Raw genomic sequence first — 18,443 nt, forward strand, 5'->3', positions numbered from 1 at the left:
TCGGTCCCCGTGATGGATGAGGGCTCTGTACTTTTCCAGGTTTCTTTCTGAGTCACAGCACCACGCTGGGAGGGCAGAAATTTTTCTCTCTGCTTTTGTACTGAGAATTCTCATCTCAAAAGCTGGGCCCTGGAGTTGCTGCTGACTCCATCCCTCAAGCACAGACTTCAAAACAAAAAGATGTAAAATGAATTTTTTTTCAAATGGTTAGGAAAAATCTAAGAGGCCTAAGAGTCGTGACTCTTAACACCTATAAGCCAATGGAGTGTCTGCCAGCTTAAGGAACTCAGAACATGCCTGGCGTGGGCCGCTGGGTGGGCCTGCCATACTGCAGCCTGCCGGCCTGCTGGCTTCCCCGGCTGAGAGGATCTCGCTCCACTGGGCATCTTCAGATCAAGACCCTCTGCCTCTCAGGGTCACATGACTCACCGCCACTGGACAGCTTCAGCAAAAGAACAACTTTCCTCATCGAACGTATGGTCCTACTTGAAATGAATTCTACCCCGAACTCCTTAGATTTCTCATTCCGTTAAATCACTCGGCTGGCAACCTGTCCTCTAGAATGTTCCCCTCTCTAGAAGCCCTGTCCACCAAGCTGTCAGAACGTAGATTCTGGGAAACAACACTGAATCTATCATAAAGGTACCATTTATGGCTCTCCATTCTAATAACGTCATCCCATGAGGGTCACTGTGGGAGAGCGGGGAGTGATTTTCCTACCTTGACCTTCCTGTGACTCTCCAACCATCAGATAGATCTCCTGAGCCTTGTAGAACAAGGAGAATGTTAAGTATTTCATTTCAAAGTTTCCCCCGTATTGGAACAAAGCGCATGAAAAAGCAGAGAGCAAACTATTAAAGAGCCTTTGTTTCAACACAATGTGTAGGGACATCCAGAGTGAAGGGTACACGCTTCCCTCAAACTAGAACTTCACTAGACAGAAATGTCACATTTATTCTAGTGTTTGTTCTACACTGAAGTTAGCAAAAAGCAGGACACAGTCATTTCAATTTTTTATTAAAATACTCTTTTGCTTATAGGGACAACCAAAGAAAAAAATGCGTAATTCTACATGTTGTAGATCATGTGAAATACAATTAACATAGACTCTGGGGAATGTAGGATAGATTTTAAAAATCTTCAAGGAAGCTTTCACAAAAAATAAACTTTAAATATGTGGCTTATTCATATCTACCTCATTTTTCAGAAGTTTTAGTTTCTTTTCTCTATGTTGATGCTACTCTGCTTTATAAGTAATTGTTCAAATATTCTAAAAGCTTACCAATTTTGTTTCCTGAAGCTTTAGAAATATTATTTCTAAATGAAAGCCTCTCTTTTATAGCACTCTATGTAAACAAAGACTTACTTTATTTGAATTATCATTTGATTTGGTGCCACTATTTTGAGTACAATTTCTGCAATAATTAGATGTTATGGGGACAAAGAGAGACAGGAAAACTAACTAGCAGGGGCATGTCTTACCCTAGGAAAGAAACTTTTATATATGGCTTTTATAATACCTACTGATTTAGGGGTTTTTTGATCTAGTTATAAAATAGTTAACCTAATTTTTGATTTAAAAAAAAAAAAGAATTTTTACCAGAGCTTCAAGTTAGAAGTAAATCATATCTAGAATAGTAATAAAGGGTCTAAATTTTAGTGGGGTTACTGGCTTCTGAAATGTTATACTTTTATTTTGGAAAACATTATTATTAAAAACTTGAAATACATTATAAACTGGTAATGGAATCTTTTAGGTAAACTCTGTCTTTCAATCCCTTCATAAACCACAAAAACAAAGCAAAATTGAATATGAAATTAACCATTGCATTTAGGGATGATTTCTACTAGGAGAAATAGATGTAAGGAAAATCAGTTCAAATACAATATGGTTCAAGAAATTACCTTCCCAGGATAAGGGCAGAAGAGATATTACAGTTAAAAATTTAATAATGAAGTCCTAATAAAGATGATAAATGCAGTTAAAAAGTGTCATAGTTAAGGCAACATTGAGCACTGTCAATAAACACAGAAGGATTTCTATATTCATAGATATGAAATTACTTTGAAGAATACCAAAGTGGAAATGAAGCACCTGGATGTAGATTCCTTTAAAACTTTCTCTTTTTTAGTTTAAAAGGTTTTAAGAAAACCGTTACCTTTGTAGGCATTAATGAAGAAGGAAAGCCAAAATGTTTTCAAGGCACTTTTAAACAGAGGCATTTTAGGTGGAAGTAAGAAAAGGATATCCCAATGTTTTCCTATTAAAAAAAATACACGCAAGAGCTGAATTTTAACTTTTTTTTTTAAAGGCCAAACGTTTTTGAAAAGGCTAAAGTACCTTTAGTATTCATTAGAGTAGTCTGAAAGAACAGAAAGGTATTAAGGCTTTAGATTTTATGATAGTTAATTATGATATTACATATGATTTTGTAACTAACTATTGTTCATATAATGAATACAAATACAAAGTGTCTAAGAGCATTATCTATTTTTATGTACTAAAATATTTAGACATACAAAAAAGATATTCCTGCAAGTTACTTGTAACTCATAATGTACTGAAAAATTAATAATTTTGTATAGTCAAGAGTCTCTGTAATATAAATATTTATGTCTTAGATTCATGCTTGAAGACTGGGATTTTATTATGATGAAGGACACATAGTATTTAAGCTTATCATTATCGAAATATATAAAACAAAATAGTCTGTAGTGTATTTGGAGTTAACATCATCTTAAACAGATTTCTTTTTCATTGCATACCCTTCACCTCCCACTGTCTGATTATACTTTGTAGTGGGAACATTCTATCCAGATGGAAACCTAAAGGAAAGATTACACTATAACAAAATAGTTTAAGTTTGCTTCCCATAAGAATCGCCAGCTTTTTCAACCTTCCCTGTTCACACCGGTGAGTTTCCTCTTTATCTCCTCCTGTCACTCAGCTTAGGAACAAGGCTCTGCCCACGCTGTCTGTACAACAGGACGAAGTGTTTCCCCGGTGCTCTAAGTGGAGTCTGATTTGGCAGGCACTTCCCATCCTGAGTGTTCCGTAAGCTGGTACCTTAAGTCTGAGAAATGCTTATCTTCCTAATTCTTTACACCCTAGCAGAATATTTAATGCAATGTCATAGGTGTGCCTTGCAATTCTTGGTCAGAATTCTTCATCACTACGTACATCAGCACTTTGGGCAGGGCCAAGTAAGAGAAGGAGAAATTTTCCTCAAAGCTCTGTCAGCATGTGTATTACAGGATGGATTCTACTACGTAAGAGTTTTAAACTGTAAAATGTAGTAAGCATTTACTTTCTAAAACCAACATTACAAGGTGTGAAATTAAGCCTTTAATGGTGAAATTTATGTGAGTTCTCATTGGACTATCTACCCTATTTATAGAAGAGATAAATGAGACAAGGTACAGTGAGTGAAGACTGGTGTACGACTGGAAGAACTCAGTGTCCCAGGAGCAGTATATGAAGAAGTCATAACTTATGTTAATGTGCTCTAACACTTTCAAAACCAAAGGCCTTTGGAATGCTAGAAAAAAAATGACATCAGGCTTTGTCAAAAAACCTCAGATTTTTCAAGAAATTCTCTGTGTACTTGCTTCTCATATGATCAAAGTTGTAAATGTATTTAAGAGGAAAGGGCTTATTGCCAGTGGGCTATAAAATCAACCAGAGCAGTGATAATTATAATTTAACACATTACTGGATTTGTCATACTTTAACTCTGTCCAAATTCTTTCTATCTTCTTAACCAGCTAGCATGCCGGTGCAACCAGTAGAGCTCAATGAATAGTTTTTCATATCTTTCTTGTTGTCTAGATTGCTTTGGTTTGCATTCTTCTCCTTCTTTAGAACATGCAGTTCATACATTTGACAGTTTTACTACCATAGTCGATGCATTCTGGACCAATGCACTCGCAGCAGGCGTTATGGAACCAGCGATATTTGGACGCTCCCATGGATTCACAGGATATTTTACACTGATGTATGGACATGCAGTCATCAAAATAAACCACAGTACACATGTGTTCTGAAAAAGAAAAAATTAAGAGCTCAGAGCAAGAAAGAGGAAAATCAGGAAATGCTTTAATACCTGTCTGATATTAATAGTTATTCTTGGTTCTCTTACTGCTAGTCTACACAGGACAATGGATGAGGTATAGGAAAAAAGATCACATTTGTTAATTATATTGAGAAAGAAGCCAGAGTCTCCCACTCCAGTTGAAGAAGGTAAAGGACTTCCTTAGTCACTTTATCAGATTCTGGACTTTGATCTCAAAGTTAAGGTTACTAGGCTTAACATTTGCTATGCTTCAGAGCTGTGCCTTTTAAATTGGGCATTCCTTCCTTCCTTCCTTCCTTCCTTCCTTCCTTCCTTCCTCCCTCCCTCCCTTCCTCCCTCCCTCCCTTCCTTCCTTCCTTCCTTCCATTTACATTTGAGAGAGAGGTGGGGGGAGTGTGAGCAGGAGGGGCAGAGAGGGAGGAAGACAGAGGATCTGAAATGGGCTCTGCACTGACAGCAGAGAGCCTGATGAGGGGTTTGAACTCAAGAACCATGAGATTGTGACTTGAGCCAAAGTTGGACACTTAACTGACTGAGCCACAGGCACCTCAAATTGGGCATTTCTGATAAGATTTCCTTAGAGGAGAGAATTCTCTGGCTAAAAGAAGTTTGAAAAATACTGTTCTAAAGCTATACTGAGAATTTACAAAAAACCAAAACAAACTTAATTCAAATGATGCAAAATGGTTAGCAATACTTGGCACAATTCCGCATTAGCTATTTAAAAACGCTCATATTATCAGTAGCAATTTCTAGTCTTGCTTTCCAACACAACTATTTTTGATTGTTTCAATTTTTAGTTCTCCTGGTGGTTAATGTCATATAATGACCTAGCTAGGAGGATAGGGTACATGAAATAAATAAAGACAATAAAAAATATTAATAGAGAGTGTATGATTAGAGTCTGTTATTTTACAGAGCCATTTATAGAACTGATAAATTACCAGGCGTCTGAATAGCAAGGAAAGGTTTAATGGAAAAGAGCGGGCTTGTATTAGGAAGAAGAGTGAAATGCAAAGTTAGCAGGTAACAGAATAAGGAAAGTCACAAGGAGACCAGTGCAGTGCGCATGGGGAACGGAGTGGAGGCCAGTCCCGCTGCAGTGAAAGGTTGGCAGCAGGAGACAGCAGAACCATCACTGGCTATAGAAGATGAGATCAGGTCAAGACGGAAAATACGAAGGCCAGTACAGCATGAGACCAGGCAGACTAGGGACTGAGCAGGACAGGGGAGCTTTGAATCTCCAGGTGATTAGTAACTTTTTTTCATTTATTAATTGAACAAGTATTTATGGATCACCTACTATGGAATGGCCATTATGGACTCAAAGAGTAATGAGAGAATCCAAGGAACTAAGTACAAAATGGTAGACCTATAAGTTAAAAACAGGCAAGTCAAAACACAAATATGGGGAGAAGGAATAGAGCTAATTTGCTCTAGAGGTAAGAGCAGGGGCACCTAGAGAAGGTGTCAAAGAGGAGAAACTTTGTCTCGAAAGATAGTTAGTGTTTCCAGGAAACTTGGCTTCCTGCTAATTATTTTATTAAATTAAATGATATTTGAACAAAATTTATGAATTATCATTGAATGCCTATTATACTGATTACATTTTAGTGGAGAAAATGGTAGCAAAATACCTTAATAAGGCATATTCCATATATTTCTGATGTTTTCCAAAATCTGCAATTTGTCTCTTAAGGTAGTATAACCAAAAAGCAACAAGAATGCTTACTCTGAGTATCATTAACAAATGCTGTTTTGCTTTTACTACTGATATCCAAAGGTCATACTATTTCAGATAGGCAGGGTTATAAGGGAGGGCACAACAAAAAGCCAAATAAGAAATAATACAAATTATACTATTTATGCATAATTCATTTCTTATTTTAAGAAATAAAAACTTCATCATTGCCATATTCTTCCACAGTAAAATGGTGCAGAGCCTTTTACTTGAAAATATCAAAGATTTTATAAAAGTTACATGCCCTTTACATTAAGGAATGACCTATCCTCACTAATAAGCGTTCTTTAATATGGTTTTCAAAGTTATACAAGTCATTCTTTCATTTAGTTCCCCTTCTGACCAACAGCACTGGGGACAGTTTATACCTGGAGATTAGACGTCTGTAATACCAACTTGCTCATAAAGAAATTTGGCAGATGACCTCAGTAGCATTTTTGGTACCAATGCTATTACAAAAACGTGACTTCCTAGGACACTCTGAATATTACCTGACAGTGTGCAATGCTATATGAAGTAAGCAGCACTGTTGCTATCCTATGGAAAGAACAATTTAAGCCTAACACAAATAAACATCAAAATTAGAACCAGATTATCTATCTTCCAACACAACCTCTATCACTGTGACCATGAAGGAGTGGTGACTATATGCCTGACATGCCTCCTTATCTACTTAGGGATTAGGGTCATTAAAGTTCCAGAATTTACTTAAAATTAGACAAACTCAAAGATACTGTAGGTTTCACAGACCACCCAGAAAGTGAGGGGGCAAGACAGAAAGTCAGCTGTGGGCAGTTACCTTTGTCACTGGAGTAAGGTGCGTGAACATTATTGCTAGGAACAGATACATTTTGATGGTGTGGCTGGTTCACAGTTTCTAAAAAGGAAACCAGATTCTCATGATGCGAGAGTTCCTCTGCAACAGGGAAGGAAACAATGTTCCAGTTCAACTGAGTGTCTCCTTCTGTGAGCGCCCGGAAGAGAGAAGGGATTGGCTCGTGAAGCTCCTCCACCGTGCTCTTTGAGGTTGGAGGTGTGTCACTATAGTTTCTAGGATTACACATACCTGGAGGAGAAGGGACGAAGAAAATAAAAGTTAATTTTTCTCCCTGACTGGAATATCATGCAATACTATCTTGCAATCAAAGCTCCAACATATTAAAATTAGGCTGCTTCTACATATACGTAGATATCTTCCTAGCCTTTTTGGCTGAGAGGGCCCAGAAGTGATGACACCCCTGTAGCATTGAGCACATCAAGTGCCCAGATGTTGTTTTCTAAACACCTAACCTCCACTAAGAGGGACCAGAGCTATTCTGAGAAAAGACTGATTCCAGAACTAGGTCAGGGAAAGTACAAAATGACCCTGGGATACCTTCTATCCCAAAAAGTAAGGAAATGCTCAGTGAATAATGGGACATATCAAAACACAGGATGTAACTTGAAGGGGTTCCTACTGGCTAAATAGACAATTTTAATGTCAAAATAAATGATGATAGTAATGGATTACCACCTGACAAATAAAATAGGAATTAATGAGTCCTTATATTACCAACAAATGAATGAAGGAAAAGCTCCCCAACTGATAAATGTAGAAGGAATGAAGGAAATAGAAAATCACCACTTGGCAATTATCATAGAGGTGTTTGATTCAGATGGGAGTCATCAATGGATGCTAAAACTTGTGGGTGGAGGTCAGATGAGGAACATATTAAAGTACTCCAGGATCATCCTACATAACATAAAGTCTCTGCTCAATAAAACTCTCAAGGGAAAGACCACAGTACTGTTTCAGACTGAATGAGTCTGAACAGACATGACAACTAAATGCATCACATATTCTGGATAGCAGCCTGGATCAGAAGAGGTATCACAAGGGATATTGCTGAGACATTTGGCAAAATATGAATGAAGTTTGTGGACTGGATGGCAATGTTGTAACAATGTTATATACGAGAATGTTCTAGTTAGAAAACACAGACTAGAATATTTAGTAGTGATGGGATATCATGTATAAAGCTTGTTTTCTAAAGGTTCAAAAAAGGATGAATGATCATGCGTGTTGGGTATGCGTATATACAGAGGGAGTAGTACTGAACAATGGAGCAAATTCGATAAAATGTTAGTAACTGGGGAATCTAGGTGAGGGATACAGGAATCTTCACCCTTCTGGCAGATTTTCTCTATATTTGAAATTATTTCAAAATGAATTATTTTGGGGGCACCTGGGTGGCTCAGGTCATGATCTCCCAGTTCATGAGTTTGAGCCCCACGTCAGGCTCTGTGCTGATGGCGTGGAGCCTGCTTGGGATTCTGGCTCCCTTTCTCTCTGCCCCTCCCCTGCTGATTTTCTCTCTCTTTCTCAAAAATAATAAACATTTTAACAACAACAAAAAAAAGAATCATTTTTTAAAAAAAAACTTAAAAAGGAAAACCGGTAGAGGGGAATTAGCGATAGTGACTATAGAAAATGTTTCCAAGGTGTTTTGTTATAAAGGGAAGAGCTGAGAAAATGCTTAATCAGCCCCAGTCTTTGGGCAATAATAGCCCAACATCCAGCTGATATTGTGGAGCAGAAGGGAGCTACCCAGAATGCAAGTTCTGAGCTAATTAAATGATTATTATTGTCTTAAGCCACTACATTTGGGGGTAGGTTGTTTAGCAGTACTAATAACTGGAACAGAGCCCTCCGGATTTTCTTTCATGAATACTGTACTTTAAAAACTAAATTATATTTCACTTTGGTTTAGTATCTATTAGGTCTAATATGGAGTTTTTCTTTTTCCTCAGACTAAAATTTTGAACTGTTAAACCAAATTTATAAATTCCTAGATTTTATAAATTTAGGCGGAAGGGAAAATCATCTCGTGTTTTCCACACGTTACTCGTTTAAGGGACATGGCAAGAACTGAGGATAACGAGGTTGTTTATACTCTTCATAAAATCTTTTAATACACAGGAACCCTTAATGATTTAGATGATGACACAGAATGATGGATTAAAGGGTCAATCTGACTCCTTTATTCATAAAAGAGGAAATGGGCCCAGATAAATTAAATCATTCGTCCACTGTTATATAATCTAGGATTAACGCCAACATTATGATTCAGTCTGATTTCACATCCATTGCTGATTTCAATAACCACATTCTATAAATAACCGTTAAGTGGCACTGAAAAGCAAATAATACTTAGAATATGTGAATTATAAAATATACATAATTTATTCTTCTGCCGGATTTTATAATGAATGAAAATTAGTAATCTGAGATGAAAAGGTAAACAACAGAGCTCAACGGTTGGAAGAGCTAAACTCAACATCTACTGGGACTTTAAACAAACTTCAGGGCTCATTTCCAGAGATTTCATTACATTCAAAAAAGTTTTGAGGGGAGAGATTTGTGCATTTAACAAACTTAGGCCAAAAACATCTGTAGTTTAAATCTGAATACACTGTGTTAAAACCAGTATGCATGAAGTAATTGCTTGCTATCTAGATAATATTTTTCCATGGTATGATTTTAAAGCTTTCACATATCTTTCTCTTTTTACAGCTAGGATTACATTCAGAGAGATCATCACTAGAAACTCTTCTTAGGCAATGCAGATTTTGACCCTCCATTTCTTGCCTGAAGCACTCTTCAAATTCTGAATTCTTTCAAGCATGGGGAGTTATGAAATCTGATCTTCCAATGACGTGCGATTTATCCTGCTCAGGAAAAGCAACCTTTTAAAATTTCTGGAAGTTTTTTTTTTTTTAATATTTTACAAATTTATTTTAGAGAGAGAGGGGGTGTGAGGGGACCAGGGGCAGAGAGAGAGGGACACAGAGAATCCAAGGCAGGCTCTGCACTGTCAGCACAGAACCCGACACGGGGCTCAAACCCACGAACTGTGAGATCACAGTCTGAGCCTAAATCAAAAGTCAGACACTCAAATGACTGAGCCACCCAGGCACCCCTGGAAATTCTTTAGTTGTCTATATTCATTATGTACAATGGATTAATTTCTGGGGAGAAAGTTACTAACCACTCACAGCTTAAAACAATTAGGAAAACTTCTCTGGAAAGCATCTATCATCCTCCTGAAGTTTATCATTGTTAGCTTTTCTTTAGTTGGCTACAGAGGTTATTTTCACTATCATTGTGTTGAGGCAGTTTGTTACTTTGTGCCATTCTATCACTACAGTGAAGTTTTTAAATTTTAAAGAAACGGGCTCTGCACAAGGCAGTCAGGAGACGCTTCAAATCAGGAAACAAATGGCAACCATTGAAAAGGCAAGCATTTCAAATCCTTTAGGTGCATAGAACTTTGATACAATTTGTTCCAGCAAGCCAGAATTCACTACTATTGTAGTATAGATCTACAACTACTAAGTACAAAGATTTTTTCTGATGTATGCTTAATTCTTTTATGTATCTGACCTATGTCTTCATACATTTGAAAACTAAGGTTATATTAAAGTAGAGCTTACTTGATGAAACCACGTTTTAGGGTAGTTATTAAGACTAAGGGGAAAAGTTATTACTTTCCTTAATGTGCATGGTTAAATAGCAACCACGGAGTCCAGAAAAATGTACAATAAAGATGCAACATTGCTTTCCACTCCTCCCACCCCCAATTCCACTCCCCAGACACACCCACTTTACAAGTGTTCTTGGGACACCTGGGTGGCTCAGTTGGTTTCAGGTTGAGTGTCTGATTTCCCACAGGTGGTTCCTGAGTTCAAGCCCCACATGTCAGGCTTTCTGCTGTCAGTGCAGAACCTGCTTTGGATCCTCTGTCTCCCTGTCTCTCTGCCCCTCTCCCTCTCTCTCTCTCTATCTATCTCTGTCTCTCTCTCTCTCTCTCTCCTCTCTCTCTCTCTGTCTCTCAAAAAGAAAAAAGAAAAAGAAAAAAGTCTGTTCTTAAGTTTCTCTGGTAGTTACCTCTACGAGAATTTAAATAAAAATGGTTAATTTACCAGAAGCAGTAAAAAACATCTTAGACCTTCTCTATTAATCCTCTTATATGAGAGATGAAGATTATGTTCATTTACACTAGACTCTTTCTTGTGTTTCTAATAATTATATTATTCTAACACTATAGAATACTCCTTTGCAGTCTTAAATATACTTAAACTTCTGATTCTTATTCCACATCTCTTAATTCCCTCATTTGCAGATAAGGATGCCAGTGTCTTCCCACTTTCCCCACCCAACTCCTCCTAACTTACGTTGACAAACTTAATAAAAACCTTCTGTTGCCTAAATACAATGAAATCTTCTTGTCTTAGTATACTTGATTTTGAAAGTTGAAAACCAGCAAACAGCAGTTTACCTTAACATGACCCCATGAACATTGTTCATTGAAAAGCACACAGTATGATAGGATTTCCTTGTCCAATGCCGTATTATCAGAAGAAAATATTTCTAATTTTAAGATAAAATGAAATTTTTTCCATGAACTCCATACAATACTGAAAAACAGCTACATTTCACACAGCATTACCTATCAGGTCTTCTTGCCAAAAATTTTAACCTGAATCCAACCAAACTTTTAACAACTAGCTTCAAATTACTGGAAATACAGAGGGATAGAGGAACAAGCTAAATGACAACCTCAAGGAAATAAAGTTAGACCCTTAATGTGGGATATTCTACAGGCAAACTGATACTGTTTCTTCAATATGTCAAGTGGCATGAGAAAAAAAACAACACACCAGATACCATATAAGCATCTTGTTTGGATCAATTTGAACATATCAACTATACAAACATGCTTTTGAGACAAATGGAGAAACTTGATTATGAACTGGAATGTTAGGTTATACCAAGAAATTATTGTTAATTTTGTAGGTTTGTAGGTTTAATGGCATTATGATTTAAAAAGTAAATGTATTTTCTTTTAGGGATTGAAACTGAAGAATGTAGGGGTAAAAATTATTTACTGTCTGTAGTTTGCTTTTAAATATTCTGTGCCAAGTAGAAAAAAAAAGGGAGGAAAGGATAGATGAAACGAATGTAGCTTATTTTTGATAATTGTTGAATCCAGTGATGGGTATATAGGAATTCATCATGCAACTCTCTCTACTTCTCTGGATGTGAAAATTTTCATAATGGCAAATCAACTGCTATATTTAATTCCTAGGACTAATATTTTCGTATTGAACTTTCTAGGAATTTTCTTGGAATGTGTGTGTGTGTGTGTGTGTGTGTGTGTGTGTGTGTGTGTTTGTACCACAGATAACAAGCTTATAACAAATCTTGAAGAATTATTCTGCTTCTCAAGTGTATGCTAGATATCCTATGGAACACATTTTCTTCTCAGAGATAGGCTTCTCAGGGTCCTCACTTATTGCTTCGGGCAGCCTAGTTGTCTCTTAAGCGTCTGTATTATTTATGGTTTTAATTTTCTGTGTGTTATGATGTTTCAACATCTTTCTGGCTGGGGAGAGACTGCTCCTTCCTGGGCTAGTCAATTCTTAAAGCCAGCAGTGGACTCAGCCAGAAGGAGGCTTTTGATATGCAAATTGACCAAATCCTGAGCCACACCTCCTCTATCACCCAAGCACCCCAGGAGGCACGCGCTTAATGAAGCCAGACCTGGTGCCAAGCAACTAGCCAGTGTCTCTAGGGCCTAGAGCCCATGGGAATTATTCAAACTGGCCAGTTCTAAACTGTTCACTCGGCCTTGCCTTTACTTTCCAGTGGAAACCCCACTGAAGATTCTGGCCCAGATTTTCCTCCTGTTCCTGTCTTTTGCCACTTGATAAAAAGCTGGTGCTTCCCCTATGACCCTGGGTGGCATGCAGTGACCCCCTCTCTGAGACCTGTGATTTATAATGAACTTTGTTCCTCACTGAGCCTTTCCTGACTGACCACAGAACAGCCTCCTGTGTAGCTTTCATCTTATAACTGTCCTTAAATCACCTCCTGGTTAAAGCCAGTATTTCCTTCAACCCATGTTTTTCTCTTTCTTGGTCTTTTGCCTTATTTTCTCTGATACCACACCAAATGTGGTGTGTGCAAAGTACACTTAAGAGTTCTTGCTGTCCAAAAATGTTTTTAATTTTTTTTTTTTAAATTTTTTTTCAACGTTTTTTATTTATTTTTGGGACAGAGAGAGACAGAGCATGAACAGGGGAGGGGCAGAGAGAGAGGGAGACACAGAATCGGAAACAGGCTCCAGGCTCTGAGCCATCAGCCCAGAGCCCGACGCGGGGCTCGAACTCACGGACTGTGAGATCATGACCTGGCTGAAGTCGGACGCTTAACTGACTGCGCCACCCAGGCGCCCCAAAAATGTTTTTAATTTTACATTCACATTCTTGATCAATAATTTGTCAGTTCAAAATAATTTTCCTACTGTGTATTTAAGACACTGGTCCAGTGACAGTAATGAGAAGTCTGATGGCAGTGTGATTCTTCTTTTCTTGACTCTGGTTTTCTACTCACGTGATTTATTTTGTTTTAAGTAGGCTCCATGCCCAAAGTGGGGCTTGAACTCACAACCTTGAGATCAAGAGTCGCATGCTTTACCAACTGAGCCAGCCAGGCGCCCTTGCAGTGTAATTCTTATTCCTTGTATATACACTCTATTGTTATTTCTGAGATCTTTCAGAATATTATTTAACTTGGCAATTGGAAGACTTATAGGAGGCTGTGTTTAGATGTAGGTGTTTTCTCATTCATCTTGTTCTGCATTCTGTAGAATCTTTCAGTCTAACGATGCAGGTTTTTTTCTCAGCCTTGGGAAGTTTTCTTCTATTATTTCTTTGACAGCTTCTTTCCTCCTATTTTTGATTCTTTTCTGGAGTATCTATTTTTCCCTGTCATATTTTCCATCTGTGTGTTTGCTCTATATTTCTCTGACATTCCAATGTTATTTCCACCCTTTTTAATTAATTAATTAATTTTATTTTATTATTTTTGAGACAGAGAGAGACAGAGCATGAATGGGGGAGGGGCAGAGAGAGAGGGAGACACAGAATCTGAAGCAGGCTCCAGGCTCTGAGCCATCAGCCCAGAGCCCGACGCGGGGCTCGAACTCACGGACCCGAGCTGAAGTCAGACGCTTAACCGACTGAGCCACCCAGGCGCCCCTTCCAACCCCTCTTAATTTACAATTTTTCTAATCAAATTTTAAATTTGCAGATGCTTTCTTGTTCTGTTTTTTATAATATAATAATAAAATATATGTTTTCTCAAATTCCTCCAAAATATAGCCATCAGTTTTCTTAAAGATTTATTTCCTAAAGATTTCCTCCATGGTCAGCTGGTCTGCTGCTGTACTGTGTTCTTTCCTTCAAGGTACTTGCTCTACTTTGTTCACAGGTCTGGTTATTAGGCTGGAGACATTTCCTCTCCTGCAATGCCTGAATGAGGGGATCTTGACTCTGGTGTGCCAACCACACACCAGTGCTTATAGTCCTTTCAACTTAATTCCTTCATTTTCTCTAGAGAGAATCTCTCCATTTTTTTTTAACCTGGGTTATTTTGAATGTTTTATATGAAGAATGAGAGAGGGGGTAGGGTATCAAATCATACAGCTGTTCTTTAGACACATCTTTAAATAACCTTTCTATTTTCACGTCTATTTCTCATTCTTACACGCCACAAAAGTCAAAGCTGAGCCTGAAGATTCACTGGGGGGTTTAGTTAGGAAAGTCACTCCTCACCCTGCCATAACCCCCTTTTCTGCAAATTGTTTTGGTGTTGCTTCCAATCTGTTTACTAAACAGCAAGATTCTCCATCTTCCTTTTAGGTATTTCTCCAATTTCTCTTTCTCTTTGTTGTTAAAGTTCATTTCCAGTTGTATTCTTTTATTTCATTTTACTGGAGTTTAAAAAGTACAAGGGAGAGGGCGCCTGGGTGGCGCAGTCGGTTAAGCGTCCGACTTCAGCCAGGTCACGATCTCGCGGTCCGTGAGTTCGAGCCCCGCGTCGGGCTCTGGGCTGATGGCTCAGAGCCTGGAGCCTGTTTCCGATTCTGTGTCTCCCTCTCTCTCTGCCCCTCCCCCATTCATGCTCTGTCTCTCTCTGTCCCCAAAATAAATAAAACGTTGAAAAAAAAATTAAAAAATAAAAAAGTACAAGGGAGAGCATGTGTGAAAACAGACCACTGTGTTGAACCAGAAGTCACATTCACTTTAAGGGTATGAAAATATGATGAATCATATTTTCTTTTGCTTTTTCTTGCACTCTGGCTCTTGACCTCTCCCCCATTCCCTCTTCCATCCCGTTTTCCCCAGAATCTCTTGTATCCAACTTCCTATAAGGCATCTCCACTTGAAAACCTTATATGCTCCTCAAACTCAACTGTCCCAGTCATCTTCCCCAACATACCTGGGCATTATTATAGGCATTCTCTACCTTGGTCTCTGTCACAATTTATCCAGTCACACAAGCCAGAAACCCAGAGGCTACTTTGGCTCTCATTTCTCAACTCCCACTCCCAAGGTGTCACCAAGTATGGTCAAGTTAATCTAATTGTTGTTCCAGTTAGGCCACATTTGTTCATCTCTTCTGCTATCACTCTAGACCAAGTCCCCTTCAAATTTTGACTAGACCTAGAAGCACTGTATTTTGATGGATTTTAAACTCTATCTTCCATTCTCCCTCAGAAACTCTAGACCTTTAAAACGCATGTTACTGAATTTTGCTATCTGTTATCCCTCCTTTTGGCTATTAGCTTCTGAACACTCAGGCATACTTCTTCCTCACTAACCAATAACTTCAATACCTGGATCACCACTTCATTTCCACCCCTAGACCCACTGTCATTGTTGACAATTTCAATATTCACACTGAAGATCCCCTTAATACCCTGGTCTTTTGTTGCTAGACCCCCTTAGTGATAGGGTTTATAAATCCACCCCACCTCAGTCATACAACTCATAGGTCTAGCATTAATTCCCTTCTTTCCTTATATCTTACATCCAGTTCAAACCACACTCTGACAACTTACATGCAAAATATTTTCTGAATCTGAGCCTCACCATCTCCACTAATGTCAATAATCCTAGTCTACTCTACTATCATCTGTTACTTCAACTACCACAACCACCTTCTAACTGATCCCCCATCTCCTCTCTTCACACCCTAAAGTCTGTCTTTTGTGCAGAGGTGTCCAGAATGGTCATTTAAAAAATGTAATTCGGATATCGCCAATGCATCCTCTCCAGTTGGTTTCCATTATACTTAGGGTACAATCCAAATTCCCTTCCTGGCCTCCAAGACCTAGTTCTTACCCACCTCTCCCATTCATCTCCCTCCACCCTTCCTCTTCATCACTAACATTGGGCCATACTGATCTGTTTTCAAACTTGGATCTTTAGCCACTGCACTTAAAACATATTTTGATATATTAAGTGGTACACATCAATCTTTTGTTAATGATGGTTAACTAAAGTTACTGATTTCTAAAGCTTGTTGGAGACAGACTCTTTTTAACTCTAAAAAATTAGAACTTTCCAGTACTGACAAAAGGAGGAAAAAAAGCTCTTTGAGACTTATCATTCACCTGTTTTCCCTAAATGAAAAAAAAAATTATTAAAAGATGCCTTCTACTCTAAGTAAAAGTAAAATTATTCTAAAGGTATCTTGGATTCAGGAGTACTTGGGTGGCACAGTTAGTTGGTTAAGTGTCTGACCTTGGCTCAGGTCATGATTTCACAGTTTGTGGGTTTGAGCCCCACATTGGGCTCTGTGCTGACAGCTCAGAGCCTGGAGCCTGCTTCGGATTCTCTCTCTCTCTCTCTCTCTCTCTCTCTCTCCCTCTCCCTCTCTCTCTCTCTCTCTCTCTCCCTCCCTCCCTCCCTCTCCCCTGCTTGTGCTCTCTCTCAAAAGTAAACAAATAAACATTAAAAAAATTAAAGGTATCTTGGATTCTGTTTATTATACTTTTATAAAATAAAATGTCTTTATTGGAAGTATGTATGAGGAATATTCAACTTTAGAGAGAGGTATGGGTGGTATAAAGAAGGGAGACATTTCATATATATACTTTCTTGTATTGTTTGAATTTACTGTATGTAAATAGTAACTTTAGTTTTTAAATTATATTTTAGAGGAAAATACATATGTGTTAATAGTAGTTGATATCAAAGGTCCTTCTTTTCTATATTTTCCTAAAATTCAACACGGTACTTTCACCTTAAATGACGTACTTAGATGTGCAAAATTGTTGCTTCCTTAGGAGTTTTCTTTAAAAAACTGAATATATTTCAGATTTTAAAAAAAGGATAGATTTGAATAGCAGTTTCCAAAGAATAGTCTAAGAACTTTGTGGAGTCTCCAGGATCCTTTCAGAGGAATCATACAGTCAAAGTAATTTTCACAAGACTTCGTTCGTTTCACAGGTCTGACGTCGGCACTGATGACACAAAAGTAATGATGAGCAGAACATTTGGCAACCTAGCTTGAATCAAGGCAGTGGTACCAAACTGTTATCAGCAGTCATTGTGTTCTTCACCACCAAATACAGTTTTAGTTTGTTTTTAAAGGCTCATTTCACTTAAGACAATGCTTAGTGGAGCAAATAAAAATTATTAGTTTCATTAAGTAGAGATCCTTGAATATATGACTTTTTAATATTCTGTGTGATGAACTGGGAAACATGCAAAAAATACTTGCTGCATACTTAAGTGCAATGCCCGTCTTGAGGAAATAGCTTATTTTTAAAATTTTAAAAAAAATTTTAAAAAATGTTTATTTATTTTTGACAGAGAGAGACAGAGCATGAGCAGGGAAGGGGCAGAGAGAGAGAGGGAGACACAGAATCCAAAGCAGGCTCCAGGCTCCGAGCCGTCAGCACAGAGCCTGACGCGGGGCTCGAACTCACGAGCTGTGAGATCATGACCCGAGCCGAAGTCGGACGCTCAACCGATTGAGCCACCCAGGCACCCCGATTTTTTTTAACTTTTATTTATTTTTGAGAGACAGAGAGCGCGAGTGGGGAAGGGGCAGAGAGAGAGGGGGAGACACAGAATCCAAAACAGTCTCCAGGCTCTGAGCTGTCAGCACAGAGGCCAAAAAGGCCACTGGTGAGACAAATAGTAACTGAAACTGAGAAACAGGGACATGCGTTGTCTAGAGCAGCTTTCCTTAATCTTTTAGAACTCATGCCCTGTTTTCATAAACATAAAAATCCCACCACCATCTGTCCTCTCACGAGTTGTCATAGCGATACGATGCCTTTCAATGCAGACTCAACACATATTGCCTAGTAGGGCAGAGACAACATTAGGAAGGGCCATAACAATGTAGTCTAAGTATGCAGTTCTCAGATGGTCTGGCTAAATCCAAGAGAAAATTTGGAGTTCACAGAATGCAGCTTTGTGCCCAAGCCCAATTATCTACAGAGATCATCAAAAATTAATAGTTGTAAATAACTATTAAGTCCAACATCATATACTAGCTTAAAAGTGATAGTTATAATGGCTACAAATGAAAGCTACTGTGTTATACGATTTTAGAAGGACACCAGCTTTGCCTTCATCTTCACAAGAAGCCGAGTAACATATAATGTGTAACATACAAAAAGTAGTACAGCAGAACAGGTCACAGAGCACGGACTTGAAAGCCAGGCTTGAGTCCCAGCTTTCTTTCAGACTAGTTGTCTAACCTTAGGGAGGTCATTTAAACTCTC

At 38.2% G+C, this 18,443-nt stretch overlaps 1 protein-coding gene across 2 annotated transcripts in view; it reads right to left on the minus strand.

Moving 5' to 3' along the window:
* Positions 1-1,000: 1,000 nt before the first annotated feature.
* Positions 1,001-18,443, minus strand: part of TWSG1 (twisted gastrulation BMP signaling modulator 1) — a 73,744-nt gene continuing 56,301 nt past the window's right edge. For both annotated transcript variants that reach the window (XM_047828719.1, XM_047828720.1), the window contains exons 4-5: positions 6,614-6,880; positions 1,001-4,040 (exon numbers count right to left, since the gene is read on the minus strand). In XM_047828719.1, coding sequence (XP_047684675.1) covers positions 3,859-4,040; positions 6,614-6,880 — 449 coding nt within the window. In that variant the 3' untranslated portion in view covers positions 1,001-3,858. The remainder of the gene's footprint in view (positions 4,041-6,613; positions 6,881-18,443) is intronic.

Source organism: Prionailurus viverrinus, chromosome D3 (genome assembly GCF_022837055.1).
Source record: "Prionailurus viverrinus isolate Anna chromosome D3, UM_Priviv_1.0, whole genome shotgun sequence".
Taxonomy (NCBI): domain Eukaryota; kingdom Metazoa; phylum Chordata; class Mammalia; order Carnivora; family Felidae; genus Prionailurus; species Prionailurus viverrinus.